Source organism: Eschscholzia californica, unplaced genomic scaffold (assembly GCF_041429995.1).
Source record: "Eschscholzia californica isolate CP2 unplaced genomic scaffold, dmEscCali1.0.p SCAF_1, whole genome shotgun sequence".
Taxonomy (NCBI): domain Eukaryota; kingdom Viridiplantae; phylum Streptophyta; class Magnoliopsida; order Ranunculales; family Papaveraceae; genus Eschscholzia; species Eschscholzia californica.
Genome location: NW_028238198.1, coordinates 77,912,037 through 77,932,849, shown reverse-complemented (window position 1 = coordinate 77,932,849; position 20,813 = coordinate 77,912,037). Strand labels below are relative to the sequence as shown.

Here is a 20,813-nt window from a genome sequence, read left to right as displayed (position 1 = left end):
TGAATCAAAAGGTCATTGTTATGTGAAAAATATGTATAGTGTGCAATAAATTACATATAATTGTTGGAACATTATATTGTACTATAACCGACAACTGTTTTGGGAAAAAAGTATGCGTAATGTTGAATAAATTATATATAATGTATGCACATTTATAAGATGCTTTTGATATTATCTATAAAGTATGTATAATCTATATAATAAAATAGGTTGAAACATGCTGACTAGGACAAACCCCTAGATAAATCCAGCCGTCCGTTCAATTTATCATTTAATATTGGCCTTTAGATCTCTTACTTTCTAACAAACCAAAATTATTCGTTCACCTTCTCTTATCAAATCTAAGGTGAGTATTCAAACCCACGGAAATCTGACCTTTGTTTTGGGTCAGATTAAATCCTGCCCTTTAGTTGTATCCGTTGCGTCTCTATCCTTAATAGGTCTTTTTACTTCCCTCATCCCTCAAACGCTTAAATCTTAAATCCTACCCTTTAATTCCATCCGTTGCGTCTCTATTGAAGAGGTGTCTTTAATTGCCTGATCCCTCAAATGCTTAAATCTTTATGTTCCTCCTTTACGCTCTGATCAGATTCATCAGAAGCCAAATGATCTTCTTCTCCGGTTAAATTTCGCTGGTTTACTTTCGTCTGTAAATTAAAGCCCTCATCGTTATCGGAGTTGTGAATCATGAAAGAAGGCAGCACAGGCGTGATTGATGGGTGGTTTGGTTAGAGAGGATGAAGGTATTTCTTCTTATTGGAATTTTTTAAAACCATCGCGTATGAGGTTCATACACTTTTTTGCTTCCCTTCAGTTCACCCCGACAAGGTTAGTGTGTTATTCCTTTCAACCGAAATCTCTATACTTTCTGTTTGGAAAGATCTGTATTTTGTTTGGTTTGTGTTCCTTTCAATCAATTTTTGTTTGGTTAGAGTTCGTGGTCAAAGTAGAGTTCTCTGAATTTTGTTTTGTTTTGTGTTTCTTTCATCTTTTTCAATTTTATTTTGTGGAGTTCCAAAATCTAATTTAGTGTGTTTGGTGAAAGTTGAGTTTTGCTGATGAAGTGCTTGATGAAATGTCTCATCATGTAAAATGAAGTGTAAAAGATGCTGACTCCACATGTTTCAAAAGAGAAGATTTTACTGTCATCTGTCTATGTTTCAATAATTTGAAGTATTCCATGCATTTACTTGTGCAAATAATTTGTTTGCTACATTACACATGACCTAGGCATGTTTCATAAAAGAAGCCATGACCTCATAGAAAATATGGATCTTTAATTGCTATCACTGATCAGCATAGCTTTTCTCTGTCTGCAAGATTGTTGAGTTTGGATTTCCACAGAACAATTGAATGAATGAAGTGATGTAACTATGACCCGTGAAATTGGATAACCCGAAAAATATAAAGAGGAAGAACAAATCAGTAGAGAGATTGAAAGGAGAAATACACAAACAGTGATAGCGACCTCTTTTTTGAAGTGTATTTTTTTTATCTACATGCTTCTTGAAAAACTTCCCTTTAGCAAATATTGTTATCTTACTTTTTTGATTCTTCAGGCAGAAAATGGTAATATTGGGCGAAACCTCTTCGAATCTTCTCTGGCACATATTGATTTCACCACCTAGCAGGTATGTTTGATGATGTTGCAGTATGTTTTGTCTTTCTGGTAAAAGGTCTTGCATTATGTTATTTACAATTTAGTCGAAGCCTCTTCAGAAAGATAATAATTCAAAAATCTTATATTTTACTATTTAATTCAACTATTTTAAATCTTTTCGTTCAGTATTGTCAAATTTCCACCCAATTTCGATTCTTTTGAAAATTGGATACAAAAATTTGAAATTTCGAATGATTTAGGTGGACAGCTGACACAAAATTTCTATAAGTAATGTTTCGTATATATAATATGAAAAATAGAAATATTTCGGTCGAAATTTCTATAAGTAATATTTTTCATTCCTTGGTTCTACTTAATGACTGGTAGGTAATACATTTCCATACCTAAAGAGGTTCTTTGAATTACTAATTTTTTATGATGTCCTAGAACTTTGATTACTAATTTTTTTATGGAACGATAGTAATTTTTTTATAGAATATGTAAGGAAACACTAAAACATAACAGTATTAGACGAGCAATGAGTTTTACTCTTTCAACAAATCAAACAATAAACTCGCTGAACAATGTTAAGTCGTCATTTCCTTTTCTGAAAGTTGGATATGTTTTTTTTATTGTTGTTAGCTTATCTTCTTTGAGTTGTAGTTTATGCAACTCTATAACAATGATAGGTTTTGTTTGTTGGTCATTTGAGGAAATTTTATCTGTTTCCATTTTTGAATTGTGGTCGTTCCTAGAAGGTTACCAAAATCACAACACTCAGAACGGCATGATGATGCCTATAAGTTACCAGTCTATGTTTTCCATTTTATCAATTAGGGGTTTATTTCTATCTTCGGTTATTATTTGATCTTAGGAAGCATTTGTTTGCTTGATGCAGGTTGGTGCAGCTTCACCTGTTTGTACTTAAAAATCGGCGAAGAAAGGTTTTTATAATTTTGGTTGTCTTTAAATTTTAGGTGATCATCTGCACACCTGTTTGTACTTAAAATTTACTCTACTTCGATTGAGGTTTTAAATTTCCAGCTCTGTATTTTCAACTTGCTACTAACCTTCTTTTATTGGCTGCAGATATATCATCATTCAACTTATTTTGAGTCTCACCAGTTAGGTTGCCATCTTGAAGGTACATTCATTTTTTTAATCTTTAATCGTCTACATTTCAATGTTTATGACTCATAAAGTTTCCCTCCAATTTCATTGTTAAATAGTTTAAGAAATTTTATCTTTAATCTTTGCTTAGAAAGTTTCATCCTGATCGTTCTCTTGCTTAGAAAGCGTTTGATTAAATGTCAATGTGAAACTGAAATGGTTTTGTCTTGCTTATAAAGTATACTCATCTCACTTTACCCAACACTATCTCACTTTTCTCCTTCTCCCGCCGTTACATTCTCTAAATCTTGCCCCATTAAATCTCTTTCTCCATTATTTTCTCATTCATCAAAACTGGTTGGATCATCTTCACTCTCTATGGAAAATTTCGACCTGCATTTTCATTAGATAATATTTCCTTCTATTTGGCAATTTTCGACCTTGACGTTTGTGCAGTGATGTGAGATCTATGGAAAGCTAGGTTTGGACAAAACCTTCTCTTTTGCATATTTGCTTTTAATTTTCATTTAATCGTACCTCATATGTTGAATTATCAATATAGGGAGTGTTTATTGCTTTTTTATCTATAATTAGAACTTAGAAGAAGTACACTCAAATTTCTTCAAAATGTTGGTAAAATTATGAGTGATTCATGGCCAAACACGACAGTCTAATTAAGCTGGTTCTATATGTATGTGTAAAATCTTAACTTTTCATTTCTTATGTTTGCTACAATTGGTTTGGACTATTCCTCTCTCACTCTCTTATTTAATTTTTCCAACGGAAGTCCGATGTCTTGGCTTTGTGTTGTGGACTGGCATAATGAGTTGCTTGGAATTTAGTTGCTCAGTTAGTGTGAACCTGTTATAAAATATATTCTATAGTTGGTAATGAAGAAAAATTTATTTTTTGGTGTTCAACCCTATATTTGATCTTGCCGGTATCATGTGTGTGAAATTCGGTATTCCATTTTGGAAGTTTTTCTTTGTAAGTTACAAGTTACAACATTGATCAGTACTAATTGTTAAGGCTCATTTATAGTTGGAGCTTTGATTTCCCAGAAATTTATGTCCGACTATATATTTAAATGAAAAGAGCTTCAAGAAACTTGCATTAGGCGGTATTCCGGTTTTGTTTGTTTAGGTAATGGTGCAATCCTCTCTGGGCAAAGACGAGAGGAAAGCTGTTATTTTAACAATAAGGTGGAGTAATCAGTCATATATTTATATACTTTAGATGTTATTCTGCACTTATTAAACTATTCTTACCTTGCCTCATTACCGAACTACATAAGCTGATCCATTTTAGATTACAAGGCACAGCCTTTGTGTCACTCTGATGCAGAACAGACTAAAGAAAATAGTAATTTCTTGCTTATAACGGTCTGTGTTTTCTTTCATTCTTTTTACCCACACAGGGATGGGTGATCGTCAATAGCTACAATCTGGAATCCTATAGTATGACTCATGCTTTTACACTTCTTCTCTACGATTATAACAGGTTATGCTTGGAGATATGTCAAGAAGAAAAAAGTGAAGAAAATTACATAGTTGATTAAGAAGTTGAACGATGTTAGAACAGTGGAGTAAATTCGGGTTTCTGCAATCAAAATAGACTTACAACTTAATTAGAAAAATTTAAATTATGACTCCCTCAAATTCTTTTTTCAGGAAAAGTCAGTACTTAGTTAGTCAAGGATAGATTACTACAAATTGGAGAAGAAAAGGCCAAGGTTTAATAAGCTTGGATTAAAGGCGTATCCCGAGTGGCTTCTTAGATATCCCTTATTTTGTAACTTTTTTCTTTGTTAACATCCTTATTTTGTAACTTGATATTTGATTACTCAACATACTTTTTTTGTAAATGAGTTCACGTAATTGAAATTTAGTTTTTAAATCTTTACGATAGAGGTTGTTTTTATTTTTGTCTGAATTTGATTCAGTTGAACTTGAATTTTTTCTACTCAAATCATATTACAGGGTATGGTCTAATAACTTCATCGTGCCGAAGGCACGGGTTATACCTAGTTTGTAACAAAATACATATATTTTACATTCTGTCATAAAAATATTGTACGGAAGATGTTTGCGTAATGTACTAGAAAGTATGAAAATGTATTGTGAACTACCTATATTGTATATTCTGTTATTAGAAACCGTATGGATAATCACCTGGTTCGAAAATTATACGGATAGGAAAATCTGATGTAAAGAAATATCAGAAAACACAGAAGCTTAAACATAAATCTAAAGAAATATGATATGATAATTGGATGCAAACATAACATACTCGATTTGAAGGAATCATTGAATAAGGAGTAAATAAATATCAAGATCTTACACAATTATGAAAATTTTAGAGAGAGAAAATAAACATCTCACATTCGAAGTTAATGAATTAGTAAACAGATCTTATAGAATCAGATCAAAATATGTTATGTTTAATAATAGAGCGAGATAATCTGATTCTTTAAGCTGAGAAACAATATTAGACCTTAACAATGGTACGAACAAAGACTTTCACAGTGTAAAACCTGATAAAGGATGAAGGTTTGCACAGCTGCTCTAATGAAGATGCAAAAAGATTTCTGAGTTTAATGGAGGTTTATTAAGTGATTCAGTTTTAGAGAGAGAAAATAAAGAGGTTTCCGTTACTGAAGATAATGTATCTAACCTTACTTTGAATAGAAACGTGATTGGAGAGAGAATGTGGAAGATAAAAATGGAAAAAGATATTTGTGGATTTTGAAGCTAAATCAGTTATAATATATGAGTAAGGTTAGATTAGGTATTATGATTTAATATGTATTCTAGGGATTTATGTTTTCTCTTTAGATGTATACAAATGGACTAGATATCCATTTACATTAATATTTTGATTTTGAAACCCTTTATAGGATTAGAGAGGTCTAAATGTCATATTAGGGCCCGTTTTTTGGGTTATAAGCTCAAAAAATCAAAAAGAAATTTCACCTCACTTACACCTCACATCTCTCTCCACCTCACATATCTCTCCACCTCACCTATCTCTTTCTCCCTCTCTCTCTCCAACTCACCTCTCTCTCTGTCCAACTCACTCATCTTTCTCTCCAACTCACTTTTATCTTCTCCGGTGAAAGTCGCCGACCGGAAAATTTTCCCGCCGGCGACCTAAACATTAAAAAAAACCTCTCGTCTCTCTTTACACCCCTTCGCCGGAGTCATGAACAGACCGACTTCGGCGAAGGAAAACCCCTTCGCCGGAGTGTAGAGAGGGATGAGAGGTTTTTTTATTTTAGGTCGCTGGCCGGAAAATTTTCCGACGGCGACCTTCGTCGGAGAAGATGAAGGTGAGTTGGAGAGAGAGAGGAATGAGTTGGAGAAAGAGCGGTGAGGTGGAAAGAGATGTGATGTGTAAGTGAAGTGGAATTTCTTTTTTGGAAATAATTTTATTTTGAAAAAACATATATCTAAAGGGTACTTATGACATTTACATTAAAAAAAGGAGTCGTATTTAAATTTATGAAAAATAGGGGGCCATAAAGAAAGCTGGTCACAAAGTAGGGGGTCATATTTGAAGTTACAGTGAAACGAAAAAAACATATTACTTTTTCTTCCATGAGGTCAATGTTGAATGTAGTCCTTTTAATGTTTCGTTATCTTTTACCCCCTACTCTTCATCTCTTTTTCTTTCTCTTTAGTTATCATCCTCTCTCTATTAGTGTTATCCATTATTCTGGTTCTTTCTCATTCTCTCTCTCTCTAACTCAGACCCCAGCAAGATTGGTGTCATATTTAGCAAAGCAAGCAAGCTCTTTTCTTTCTCTAAAGCTAACCGTTTTCTTCTAGAAAACTTTATGTCGTCACTACTTTGGATCACGACTAGGGTCCCGCCTATGTCTCTTCCTCTTCATTGGTTCATAAACAATATCTTTTTAATGATCCACAAATGTTCATGTATTGTCCTCGTGAAGCTAATAAAGTGGCGCACTTACTAGCTAGGAATGCTTTTATTTCAGAAAATTCTTCATCAAAGGAGATGTTTCAACCTCCTAATTATATTGTAAGTCCGTTAGCGACAGACAAAGCTAACATTTGTCTTTTTAATATTGAATAAATATTAGGCGGATGCCACTTTCACCAAACAAATAAATAAACAGTATCTTTCCTTAAAGAACCACCATTGTTAAATTCATCTGAATTTATCTTAACTAAATAACTACAAGCAACTTTACCATATTCCATCTTTACAATCAAACTACCAAATCTTCTCAATGGATTTCTCACCTCATGCAACAACCAGAAATCGTTTTACTTCATACTCTTTCTGATGGCGACCATCTTCTATTGGGCCTCTCGGTAAGATCATTAGTGGGCCTAACAGTCGGGTTACTACATTAGCGTAGTTTTCAGATTTTAGTATTTAGGATTTCCATATTTAAGAGTCCTAGCAATCAGGGAAAGTATCCTTAGTAGTTATCTTCTTTCATTATTTGAGTCTAACTAGGAAAGTATAATCTCTATATAAGAGAATTCTAGTCTGTCTTGTTAAGGATGAATTGAATTATCAAATACAAAACCCTCCTTGATTGCATCTTCTTCCTTTAATTATTACCGTTTATCTTCGTTTATTGTTATTTCTAACTAGGTTTTATCAATGAATTCTTCTACTTTTACGCTTCCGCAACAATCTACATCACTTTAACTTTACCCCTTCAAACTAAGCCATAAAGAACAAATCACTATAAGAAACTGAAATCCTAGAACAACGCAAAAGCTGAGATAGAGAAACCCTAAAATCATCTCAGACTTTGTTTTCATAAATCAAACAGTTGAAATATAGATTTGGTGAACTTCACAAAGAAAACAGAGAAATCGACGCAAAATCAACCGAGATCAGTATCATACCCTCGAAAAAACACAACGTATTAAGTGAATCATGATGACAATCGAGTGTTCTTGAGATTATTTAGGGTTTGTGAGATAGGGAGTGAGAGAGAAAGAGAGAGACAGTGAGAGAAAGAAAGAGCACCGAGGGAGAAAGAGAGAGCAGCGAGGGAGGGAGAGGGAGAGGGAGAGAGAGAGAGAGAGGGAGAGAGAGGGAGGGAGGGAGTGGGAGGGAGGGAGTGGGAGGGAGGGAGAGATGAATAGATGAAGACTAGGGGGCAAAAGATAACGAAGTCAAGTTTTGGACTCAAAATAAAGATGTTTTTCAAGTTGAATCATGTTGCCCGAAGTCTTTATTCCCTGGAAAAAAAAATTTATGTCCCAAAGCTATCCATATTACCCTATGACACTTATCTAATGCGGAGAATAAAATGATCTAGTTGAATGACAGATACATCAAAGTAAATATGTTAATGCTATAATTCGAAGACTTGAAATTCGTTTTACTCACAAAGGAATTTCTTGGATAGGCTAGATGAATATTAAGTACTGCATAAAATCTATGTCGAAATAGGATACTGAAAAGCAAAATGACAAGGCAACCTCGAAAACAATATCTTCCTACATTTTGAGAACAATAGGTTCATATACAAAATGAGGATTTTTTTTTTTTTTTTTGATGAAGAATACAAAATGAGGATTAGGACGGAGATTGTTATATAGTCGGCTTTGCTGCGGATATTTTAATAATGCAATTATAGTGCAACAAAATAGTCGTTATTTGTCATTGGTCTCTCTCCAAAAGAAACTAGTTCAAGATGTGAAGTTTATCCTCACGCGTATAATATCCTTGTTATGACGAAGATCTAGGGAACCATAAAAACAATAATCATACCAATCACACTGAATGCAAGAGACTTATGTGGTTCAATTGTACAACCTACTCCACAACTAATAATGCCACATTGAATTTCACTATGTATGCAGAGCAAGATTGCAAAGATTTTAATATATATGTAACGCACTAAACCCTAGCACTCTGCCCCCTTTGACTCTCTACTTAAACCAAGAAAACAAGAATACTCTCCTTACGATAAACGCCCTTTATATTACTATGATAAACATAAATAAACGGGTCGGAACAATTACTCGGATCACTTTTCAAGCTAGATATTGGCCAATATTCAAGGTACTTTCAACCATCCCAACAAATAGTTGTCATGAAAAAACATTCAAGATCTTGGAGTAACTAAGGTTCATGGGGAAAAAAGAGAAGCCGAGATAAGAACTAAAGAAGAAATCCCCCTCAACTCAATATAATAAGCTTTACTAACAGAAGAAAGCTAAATTTACCCCTTGACTTTCTAATTGACCCTAAGTCATCATACTGTGGCTTTTATAGTTTTCGCCATATGAAGATCCAAATTTAACAATGAAGGGTGAGATGAACCAAAATTGTCAAGTTGAAAAAGTATTCAATGAATAAGCAATAATAAACACAAGATAATATAATGCAAGTGCTCAAAAGGTTGAATAGCTCAAATCAAGTTGATAACGTCACAAACTTAAACAAATTGGCAAATCCTAATCCCACATAGAAAAGGTCTCATGAACTTCATCAAAATATTCTAGTAATGGTAAATAATGATAACAATTGCATAAAAAGGAATGACAAAGATAACGATTCAAATAACACTAGAATTGCGCATAAATGAAACTTTCGCTCAAATACAGAAAATATTATACTTTTAGGTGTCAAATGCATTTCACTAAAAACATGAGAATTTCTTAAACTAGAGCAATAATCTTAAATATCACGTACCAGTATTTGCAGATAGGTTCTAGTTCTTCGAAGAACTCAAATCCATTAAGGTGTAGCACTAAGTGTAGCTTTGAACTCTGACACTGTCTTTCCATCTCCAATAATCTTTTGTCGACTTTGATGAACAATCCCACATTACTAGTATACAAAGTTTTTTGGCCAAAGACAAACTCTTTCTCCTCCACCAGACTCAATCATTAAGGTGTAGCAGTAAGTGTAGCTTCAAACTCAAACCCTCGATATAATCCATCGCCATTTCCGGGAACACCATTAATCCAGCTCCAATCATCTTTTCCCGACTTTGACGAATAATCCCACATTGCTAATCTACCAAGTCGTTTAACCGAGAAACACACTCTATCACCTCCTCCAAACACCTTAAACTTACTAGATTCTTGAAAGCTTCTAAACATATCAAATGGCATTCTACCACCTTCCTCCCATTCTAATGTATCCAAATCCAGTCTCAATATCAATATCGTCGAACACGAAGCATTCAATGAAAATGATGATTTTAATCCACCCACCATTAAAATTTTCCTACCAGTTCCAGGAATTAATCTAGGTCTTCTTAATATATCAAAAACATCACCCCATTCATGTTTTTCTAATCTTTTCCAACCTTGAGATTTCTCAAGTTGAGTTAAGGAACATGAAAATAACTTCCATTGACTTCTCCATGGTGACCCAATATCACATAATGCAAATAGTGAATCAGAAACTAAAATTGGACTTCTAGGTTTTGAAATCAAATTTGATGAGAATTTTAACCAAGACCCAGAACCAGAAAAGTAAAGACAAGCAAGTTCAGAGAGTACCAAAACTTTACCAACAGGACCAACCAGTACTGTTCCATGTCTTGACCAGGCCGATCCAAGTGGTGGTAATACCTGAAATTTCCGAGTCAATGGATTACAACGAACAAGTACTTTACTTAAATCGGGCGAGTCAGCCCATAAGTAAACGAGTCCAAGAGATGAAGCAACAGGAATTGGGGATTTGAAAGGTAAGAAATTGAAAGGGAATTTGAGCCATTGATATAGATCAGGATCGAAGACGTGTAAGTAAGGATGATCTGGGGAAGAAGAAGAATGGTGGTGGTGGCGGTGGTGGTGAGATGGGCGGAGGGCGATGAGATTAAGAGGTGGTTTTAGAGAAAGAAGGTGAAGAAAATGAGATGAAGTTAGGGTTTGGTTGAAAAATTTAGAGAGGGAACGACAGATTACAATTTGACGAAGAGAAAGAGAGGAGAAGATTTGATGAAGAGTATCTTGAGGTAGGTGTTGGATTAGAGATGACCCATCTTCCATTTTTAATACTAGTAGTAGCTGATAAAACGGGCAAGAGAGAATGAAATCGAAAAATGGGGCTGGTTTTCCGGGAGGAACTGAAATCCCTAAATTCCAGTTCTTTAATTTCGGTGTTTAGTTTGGATTTCCGAGAGAGAGAGATAAGAGAAATGGTGTTGTCTGCGTGGTGAATGAGGAAATTCCTCCGTGATGACGGAAGGGGGAAAGAGTAAAGAGAAAGGGGAAGGCTCCTTTCTTTCCGAAATTGCCCTCATGGGGACCAAGTAGTTATTATGGCCCTGCTTTGGGTCATCCTAAAAACTAAAAAAAAATGGAATTCATAGTTATTGAATTTGGGTTATTAAGGATATAAATAATAAATTGTCGGACTTTAGGTCTCTTTAATATGCTGTTGGGATTTAGACCTCTTTCATTCATAGTTTAACTAATACATTTGTCGTGTTTATCACATCTTCATGATCTATCAATGTCATGTAACGACTAACGCAAATCGTAATCCATATTTTTACAGGAAAAAAAAAAAAACTGAAACAGTAACTTCTTTTTTTCTAAAAGGGAACAAGGGTAACTTGATGATAGGTTAGGAAGAAATAGATAAAATAGAGGCCAGACGTGTAAATTGCTCCTATTAGACTAATTTTCTATTTAATATTATCTTTGGGTTCCAAACCTATTGACCCAATGATTTTGAATCTTAGACATATCTCTTGTTATTTCAAGAGATTAATAAACATGACAACTTTTTTGCTTTGTTATTAATTATAAAGGATGCTACTATATGCAACTTCAATTTTGCTAAGGACAACTATTAGACAAAAATAACTAAATAAAACTAACTAAAATTGTGTCCTAAATTGCTAACCAACACCAATACCAAAAATCAAGTATAACCGAATCTCTCCTCCATTCTATACACAACTCTAAAAGAATTATTACACAAAATAACAAAATAAAATTAATTGAATTTTTTCTTAAATTGCTAAATCCAACACTAAAAGAAAAATAAAATAAAATATAATCGAATTTTTTCTCAAAATTCAAATTTCTATTACCATAATTAGTTATTCATAAATAAAATTTATTCGAACATTAAACTAAAAGGTTAACCAAATATAAACAAATAACTAAAAAATATTATATTTCAATCAAAGCATTCCATGCTGTAAAAATCATACTACATAAAATCACTATGTATATTTTTAAGCTTAGTTTAAACCTTAATAATGTATATTTCATAAAATCATATTACATAAAATCATACTACATAAAAATAATGTACATTTTTTTAAAACCTATAACACGTTTAAGTATTTTTTTTTTTTTTTTTAAATATTAGATAACACTAATACAACCGATTTTATTTTTGTTTAATAAGTTAATAAAAGAAAAAATTGTGTCTAGTAAATAATTTGGGGAAGTTAAAACATAGTTGTATTTAGAAATCTAAGATTCAAAAAATTATTTGCTAGATAAAACCAATAAATTGATCTTTGGTGTTGTTTAGCAATTTAATAAAAAAAATAAATGGTTGTGTCTAGCAAATAGCTTTATGAAGCATGCAGCTTCCTTTAGCATTTGTCATTATATAAAAGAGAGACGGGATATTATAACCAACAACTTGAACTCAAATTTGAGTGCCATTACATTTTTTGAAAAAAACAATGTGTTAACATGGCAAGCTTTCGATTTTCTCGTTCTTCTTTGATATGAAAGATTTGCTACCCGAGTTGCAGATCTCCACTCCCTCTGTCTATCTCTATTTAGAGACAATAACTTCATATATATTCTTTGGGACAACAAAAACTACTTTAACAAAAATAAATTTAATTTTGAAATTTAATAATAGATTAAAAGAATTTTGTGAAGTAGATAAATGTATATCAAGTGGCTTGAACTTGAGACCTTTGGGGTGGTATAATTGTGTTTCACCAACTAGGCGAAAATTACTTTATGTAATAACTTCGCATTTCCTTTTACATATAAACTTCTAAACTTTGGGGGCCTTGACACTATAAAAAGTTTGGGCCCAAAGCCACTGTTCTGGTGGTTTTAGGCCTAGACTGACCCTACTTGCAAGATGTTGCATTCCTTTTACAAGTTGTTGCAAATTACGAAAATACCTAGAGAAGACTAAAAAAATAGTCATTTTCGTCAAAATAATTTTTTTCATGTGACGCTATATAACTTCAACATTGGAGTTATATGTACCAGTCTACCAAAGTATAGATCCTGACACATTGTATTTGTTGAAATGAGAAATATTTTTTGGTTGTCAGGCGGGCCTAAACCAAGTTAAAGCCTACCATGGGGTATCAGGAGATGGAGGGTAGCATGTTACCTGCTGACTTATTAAAGATTGCTTTGGAAGATAAAAATGGTATAATTAGAATAAAAAACATGATATATTACCGTGAGAGTTAGGACATACTTTATTTCCTTTGCTTGTTTTTTGCAGTTGTTAGTATTGTTTCCATTACTTTTATTTAGGGTCGGGACCTCCAACCCGTTTATTTATTGTAAGTGTCGGGCACATTAACCCGTTGACAAATTCAAATGAAAAACAAATTGGCCAGAGGAGTCTGTGGTTCAACCTTGTATTGCAAAAGAGGTAAAAAGAAAATTGTGCTTGTTCTCGGCATAAATGAAGTTCTTCTAATATAGAGGGCTCTTGTGTGTTTTTTGTAAACTGGGTACTGCTTAAACTCTGAGAATTTGATAACATCCCAAGTTTGATTCAAGAGTTAGTAGGAATTCAAGCTAACCAGTTTTGAAATAAACCAGTTCAAGTGATCAATATCTTAGATAGTGTGTTCTATTTCTAAGTCAAATAAGAAATTTGACATGGGAATTTAGTTGTAAGAGTCCTATTTCATAATACCATGACTCACTAAAATGGCTGCTTTGAGTTCGTTTGATTCAGTTAATTGGGACAATGAGAAAAAAAACATCAATGTATTTCAATTGTGTTGTTTTCCATTTAGCATAATTTGGTCGGAGGAGTTTTGTGGCCCTCTTTAAGAACCATACTCATATCTGCTAAAAAGAAAGTACTTTTAGCTGGACCGATAAGAATAATTTTTATTATGATTTTCGTAATTGTTCGAAATGATTTAACATTTGAAGTTAGTAATCAACTAAAGTCTTCAGCCGCTATGAAATTTGAATTGGACATAATCACTGTTATGATGAGGATATTCATCTGATGTTATTTACATTAGACATAGTCATTTTTATGATTTGGATATTCATCTGAAGTTATTCATATTTGAAAACAAGTCCTTACTGGTAACCCGAATCATTTGAATTATAGACCGTAAAAGTCATACTACACCATCGAGTTACAGAAATAATCTGTCACTGAAAGAATTTTCATTACCAAGTATATTATATCTGCAATCTTTATAATCCATCGAATTTGAGTTCATAGGCACCTGAGGCTTACAAGTGATTGGGTAAACCAAATATATGTGCGCAATAACAGATCACTCATTGATAGGGTCAATTTAGGGATGGTCTGTGAGTCCTTCCCAAGGAATGAAAAATCGAAATATTTCAGTCGAAAAGACCAGAATATTTCGGTTTTTTAAACTAGGGAAATGAAACATCACTTATAGAAATTTCGTGCATGATTTCGGCAAAAATAATGCGAAATTTCGAACTGTAGTATCCAAATCTGGAAAAAATCGATGAATCTACAGAAACACTAACTATAGAACCGAAAAATCAAAACATACTTACCTTCATATCTATCTTCTTCATTTTTTTCAGTATATATCTCCATTGATTGCTCCCAAGTATTTATCAAATTCTTCATTTCTTCTTAAAATCAAGAACAAACCCTAGAGAGAGAGAAAAAAAAGAAGAAGAAGATGTCGGTTGCTATTTGTGGCTATGTTGTTATTAGGTTTCTTAAGGGTTATTAATCATTGCCCCTATAAATTTGCTTTTGTTAAAGTTAACCCCATAACTAAAAATTGTAAATTAACGTTAAAATTAACAAATTAGTCCTCTTATTAACTCCCACAATAACACTAGAAAAGTTATATTCATCCCTCCATTTTGGTCTCTCCCCCAGCCCTCCGCCGATGTGGCGACATATCACCGGAGTATATTTTCTCAAATTAACGTTAAAGAATCCAAACAACATTGTTATCTTTTGGGTGTTATTTGTAACAAATAATTCTTTTGAGTGTTATTTGTTAATTTTAGTATTATTATCTTTTTGGGTGTTATTTTTTTGAAAATTTGAATTAATAATAAACGAAGAAAATAACTATACAAGGGTTAGGGAGGACATCAGATATTTCACGATATCCACGCCTCCCAATTTCTCACTATATCTGCAAATAATTTTTTTAGGTGTTATTTATAAAAATGTTTTTTGCAAATCTATTTTCAATAAATAATTCAATTGTGACGCCCCGTGCCCCAAAATAGACACGACCACGCCCCGGCAATTCACAGACGAGACAAAAATCCGGCAGAGTCTCCTCTGTAAATCGAACCGGTCGCACCTGTAAAACCTGTCATGCAAACCATACATTCGCATACACAAGAATAAACTAAAGCGGAAGCTAAACAAACTCAACTCAGTTTCGGGTCGAAACCCGAATCACAAAAATACAAACGCCTCATAAACATCGATACAATCTATAAACAACTCTAAGTGTTACGTATATACATATTAGAGTTTGGTTTCTGCAATAAATACATAACTTGAAAATAACGAAAAACCATATAGAACGACATAACTCCACTAGCCTCGTCAGACAAGATCACCGGCTGGAATACAACTCCGCCTCGAGGCTACGACAAAGAACCTGCACACTAACAACTGGTAGGGGGTCAGAATACTCACCGACACGAGTTATTCTGGTAGAAGACCAATCCAATACCCATCACGTTTTCAAAATTTCCTTTAATAAGTTGTAAACATCATGACAAAGCGAGTTATCAAACCAGTTACCGTATATACTATATACAAAACCATTTTCCTTAATCTAGCAAGCAATAGCAGTGATTAGCTGCCCACCCATGGTGCGCTCCCAATAAGAGGAGAGTACCTCAGGAGAACCTAGAGTGCGTTAGATAGTACCAGCCCATTTATGGCACTAGCTAATGCACTACGTCTCCTCGAGAAAGAAACTTACCCCTAGCCGGTAAGCCTCTCTCCCACTAAGGGACTCCGCAATCATTGAAGAGTTTACCTCATGATACATATATACCTTAAGTATCTAAATACGTTTTAGATCACCGAGTTCGAGTAATAGAGCCGTCCCCCAATACCCATGGTAGGACCTGAACCTTACTCTCTTCGGTACCCTGTCATGCATCTAATGCAATCTTTCAAAATCCATTTACTTTCGTATATCAAAACCATATTACATTCGATTCATTATCTTATCAAACACGGAAGTGGAACAACCAAGAGTCATATCGCCACAAAGCAGAGGAATCCCAATCAATGTCACCTCCCAGGCGAGCGGTCAGGGTGTACGGCCCTGAGCCTCGAACTGGAGGCATGAGCACCAATGGCCAGCAAGTGAAGCACTCTACTCCCACAGGTCTCATGACTAGTGTCGTCCACCTCACCGGTCTCACACGGATCACAACCGTGTCCACATGTCATCCTACCCTCAATGGCTACGTGCCCGTAGGTTGACATAATCCGCAGTCGGGTACATACAAGAAAATCCCAGTAGTTCACAATCATCGTAAAATCAGTTCGAAAACATTTCTCATATCGCATCAAAACATTTCAAGCATATTTCAGTTCATCACATAAATCGAGTTTCATGCTACCTAAACTCTAGTTATAATGGCGCATATATAACTGTATAATCTAGCATATTCATTATCTATAAAACCATGCTGAGAAATGGATTCAAAACCCCTACCTGGCGGTACTTCTGCTCCGCCGAAACCGTAGCATCATCGTCAACGATAAGCTCCGGCTCCCCCCTCTACCAATCCATAAATAAAAGAGATAAACATTAGGTTCTTCGATAAGAACCTTCATACGACAAAAACAATAATTAAAAGAAAACGATGAAATCTTTAAAACAATAGCAAAACCGCTAACTCACGAAGACTTCAACTATAACCGAATATCGATCCATCGTCTAACTTCATAACCATGCCCAATCGGGGTCGATCAATCACTGTTTGAACTGACTTATAACCTTAACATTTAGTCATTAGATGTATTCCCCAAAATCCAAGTGAATCGCCTTTGAAGTTTGCAAAAATACGAACAACAAAGCAGAATTTTTCCTAACTGCGCACTGTTCGATAAAACAGTCATAATTCTTTCGTCCGATATCGAAATGACTTGTACCATACCTTTTCGGAAAGCTAACAACCTAAGATACGACTTTCGTGTTTTATGAAAGTACGTACGAGCAACATATCAATCCCAGATTGGCTCGGACAGTAGGTTTAATTCAGTCCCTCGAGTTGTCGTTCGATCGATAACCTATATCACATAATCTCTCTAAAGTTTCTTTTATATCAAAATTGTATAATTCTCAACTAGATAAACCCTAAAACAACATGAATCATCAAAATCCCCAAATTCCATAAACCTTAAACCCTAGAATTAAGAATATTTACATCAAAACATATAATTCATTGGTTTGTTACCTTGAACCCTAGGTTGTCTTTGGTTTACTTCCTATCTTCATCAATTCCTTCCAAATTTCCTACAAATTCGAATTGAAACTCAAACCATAGAAACAATGAGTTCTAGAGAGAGAAACAGTAAATCTCTTACCCAAATTCCATGTAACCATGCTTAAATCATCTCTTCATGCTTGAATTCGATAAAATCAAGTATTCCCCTTTGAAATCATCCCAACTCCTCTCTTGATCAAATTTTGCTTCCTCCAAACCCTAGCCTTGCTGAAAAGTCGATCAGAGAGAGAAAGAAGTTCTGATTTTTCTTTCTTTTAAGAAGTTTCACGAAATTCCTGTTTGGTCCCTGAATTTGGCTGGATTGCAAAATAACCCCTAAATTGTCCTCTTTGCTAATTTAGCCCCTGATTTGACTTGACCCAAATGTTAAATAGCCCCTAAACCAACCTTTTAAAACACGGGATGTTACATCAATTATAACGGATACTTCAATTGTTTCCGTATATTGTAAAAATTTCCACAGTCACCGAAATATTTCCACAAAACGTTTCAATTTTTTTACCGAAATCGAAATTTTCACCGAAACTGAAATTTCATTCAATGGTCCTTCCAATAGTTTTAGAAGTGTGAACGGGTGTTTGAACGACCACGAACCGAACTAACACAAAAACAATATATTCCGGTTCTGTTTCTTGACTAGAACCAATTTGGGTGCCTTTTTTTTTTTCTTCTGTGGAACCGATTATGCCAAACTGGTTCTGTTCTCCCACATCTCAAAGTTTTATATAAGGTATCCGGATTCGGAGGAAAACCTGATTAGCTTCTTCTCTTTCACGCGACAAGGTATGAGTTCCTTTCTCTCTCTCTCTCTTAAACTCTGATCTAGATCGTAACAACCTCCTAGTAAGATTATCTTTCTGCTTCTTTCTAACTTTGATTTTCTTTTGAGAATCTATTTCATTTCACTCGCTAATACGAAGAACTGGAAGTTCTGACCACTAAAAATGTGGATCCATCTTATTAAATGGACTCTGTTTCTTCAGCTTGATATTAGGGTTTTGGAAATTGTTGCTTTTGGTTCTAGATGCATTTCTAGTATAATTTCTTAAATTGAAACGAATTGTTTGATTGATTTTTGACTTATTCAATATCATCTCTGATCTGTTTGTGAAATTTATTTAATCTAAGATAGATGATTTTAGTGGCTTAATTCGTGAAACCCTAAAAAATGATGAATTTTATATGTTATTAGGTTTCTATGTTTACATGATTCGATCAATAGTTACCTGTAGATATTTGTAAATTTGTTGAAAGATGATAACTAGCCCTACCTATGATGTGTAAAAATGGATGTATACCTGAAAATGTGAAAATTGATTAGGTTCTTTCTCGTTTGATCCAGTAATTCTTGTACATTAGCTTCAACCTGATACCAGTGAAGTCATGTGATCGACTAAGATAGTGTTTTTCTTCCGGAGTCGTATATGTAATCTAATTCAAAGCCTGAATTGCCTCTGCCAGATTTTAGACGTTCTGTTTTTGTCGGACTCATGATGATTAACTACTCTGGGTGACTGATTTGGCTCCATTTTGGGTCTATTTGGTTAAGTCGATTCAGATATAGACAAGTTAGACGAGTCAGTTTTACATAAATAGAAGAAAAGGAAACACCACTTATGGTTATGCATATATCAGTTTGGTCGTTTGGAAACTTGCATAAATTAAAAATCGTTCTTCTCACGAACCTTGACCAGTTTAACAACAGGAAAATTTAATCTTATCAACTCTTTGTAGTGACTTATATGACCTGTTCTAAATATGCTTTTGCCATTGACAATGTTTGGGTGGTAATGTTTTTCTTTATGCAGGTAGAACCAGTAACAATTTTGATCTAGCTGTTGTTATCCCATCTTCATTCAAAATGTCAGTGATGTATTCTATTTCATATTCTGAATTTCTGATACAGTTAGTATCTAACAATGGGTTGTGGTCGTCTGAGAATGGCCACCTAACCCATTTAGATATCATGACTCACAACCCGTTTATAAGAGAAAAACGCCTCGTCTAAGGGTAATGCTAGGCGGGTCCCTGACATGGCGACTCGCCATAGTATGTTCTTTAAATTTGTTTCATAAGTTTATTCTTCTGGTCAGTCGATTCTGATTCTACACCTAACATTGCACATGATACACTAGGATATAATTTTGCTTCTTCATCTTTATATGATTCTTGTTGAGAGACGTCATTTGTTTTTGAAATCCCTTAATTTTCTTTGCCCAATTTAGGTCGGACGAGGAACCCGTTGATCAGAAACAATACTTTGAGGAGTCTTGCAAACCAAAATGTGTGAAACCTTTGATTGAATATCAGGTAAATGCAGCAGTGTAATCTATATGTCTTGAGCCTAAGCAATGTATGTTAGTGGCGCATGCTAACAAGGTTTAAGTAGCTTATGTTGTTTGATATGAAGTCCACTGCCCATATGAGGCCAATAGGTCTGATAATAAGAATACGTTTGTGATTGTATGGGATCTTTCTTTTTATCAGCAACACTCGAGTTATTGAACACAACCAGCGATAGTATACTAAGAAGAGATCCTGATTACACCATTTACCTTTCACTTCCCTCCATGTCAGCAGATAGCAATGAACCCGCTTTAAGTTTCAGCGAACATTCTATAATCAGAGCTGTGATTCCTAAAAAGAAACAAGAATTTTGATAAATTTGAACTCTAGTCATTTTATTTATGACTGGATTTTTGAAGCTCTGTTTTTGTAATGACAGGCATGTGTGAAGAGGATCCAAGGTGACGAAAGTGGGAGCAAACACTGCACAGGACAGTACTTCGACTACTGGTCTTGTGTTGACAAATGCGTAAGTTCTAAGTCCTATTCGTTAGATCGATTTGACTTGTAATGGAATTTTGTCTGTCTTCTTTTTCCTGAAACTGTCTTTTTTGAATCAGGTTGCACCAAAGCTCTTCGTGAAACTGAAGTAAGGAGTAAAGATTCGTTCAATTTTCGTCTCTTCTCTTTGTCGATCTCTAATAACTTCTTCAGAACACACTATTTTGTTCCTTCAGTGCATCTTGGTTAATTGTTAGTTTGAGAGATGGAGGTAAATTTGAGTTGAAATAATATAAACAGATTCGGTGTTTACCCGTTTTTTTTGTACCTTGCTTCCTGCATGTAAAATGCAGGAATCTGAATTCGATTGATATTGCTGTTTGGAAATGATTAAAAACTAATTTCAGTGTGTTTTTACCTTCACAATTTTATGTTTCCTTTTTATATTTGCTTTTGCTTTATAAACATTATTCTTTTTTACCTTCAGGCAATTTTGGGCAAATGTGAATTTTAAAAGCTTTTAGGTCAAATATCATATTTGCGAACTCCACCCGGTGCTAGAAAAGGGAAAAGAACCATTTCTTAATCGGTTGTCTTAAACTTGCTTGTATATCTCTAAACCCTAA

The 20,813-nt window shown here is 34.3% G+C and overlaps 2 protein-coding genes and 2 long non-coding RNA genes across 4 annotated transcripts; 2 read left to right on the top strand and 2 right to left on the bottom strand.

The window, feature by feature from the left end:
* The first annotated feature begins 422 nt into the window (after positions 1 to 422).
* LOC147569452 (uncharacterized) lies at positions 423 to 4,628 on the top strand. The gene is made up of 5 exons (XR_015231269.1): positions 423 to 743; positions 1,560 to 1,631; positions 2,499 to 2,577; positions 2,690 to 2,744; positions 4,211 to 4,628. It is a non-coding gene; the product is annotated as an uncharacterized LOC147569452 (long non-coding RNA).
* A 4,616-nt stretch (positions 4,629 to 9,244) lies between these two features.
* LOC147569451 (F-box family protein) lies at positions 9,245 to 10,981 on the bottom strand. The gene has a single exon (XM_086655942.1). It carries the CDS (start codon positions 10,705 to 10,707, stop codon positions 9,595 to 9,597), a length of 1,113 nt encoding a protein of 370 aa, XP_086512068.1. The 5' UTR covers positions 10,708 to 10,981; the 3' UTR covers positions 9,245 to 9,594.
* Positions 10,982 to 15,296: 4,315 nt separating this feature from the next.
* On the bottom strand, positions 15,297 to 17,645 carry LOC147569450 (uncharacterized). The gene is made up of 4 exons (XR_015231268.1): positions 17,480 to 17,645; positions 17,350 to 17,408; positions 16,605 to 16,670; positions 15,297 to 15,541 (listed from the first exon to the last, which is right to left on the bottom strand). It is a non-coding gene; the product is annotated as an uncharacterized LOC147569450 (long non-coding RNA).
* Positions 17,646 to 18,058: 413 nt separating this feature from the next.
* On the top strand, positions 18,059 to 20,613 carry LOC147569449 (cytochrome b-c1 complex subunit 6-1, mitochondrial-like). Its single transcript, XM_086655941.1, has 5 exons — positions 18,059 to 18,183; positions 19,209 to 19,263; positions 19,626 to 19,710; positions 20,126 to 20,215; positions 20,307 to 20,613. Coding segments are annotated over exons 2-5 (210 nt in total). The 5' UTR covers positions 18,059 to 18,183; positions 19,209 to 19,261; the 3' UTR covers positions 20,340 to 20,613.
* The last annotated feature ends 200 nt before the right edge of the window (positions 20,614 to 20,813 follow it).

Excerpts from the sequence above, each read along its gene's own strand:
- LOC147569449 (XM_086655941.1), top strand. Across the intron at positions 19,711-20,125 it reads AACCTTTGATTGAATATCAG|GCATGTGTGAAGAGGATCCA; the intron begins GTAAATGCAGCA and ends TTGTAATGACAG. Across the intron at positions 20,216-20,306 it reads GGTCTTGTGTTGACAAATGC|GTTGCACCAAAGCTCTTCGT; the intron begins GTAAGTTCTAAG and ends TTTTTGAATCAG.
- LOC147569451 (XM_086655942.1), bottom strand. The coding sequence starts at position 10,707 with ATGGAAGATGGGTCATCTCTAATCCAACACCTACCTCAAGATACTCTT.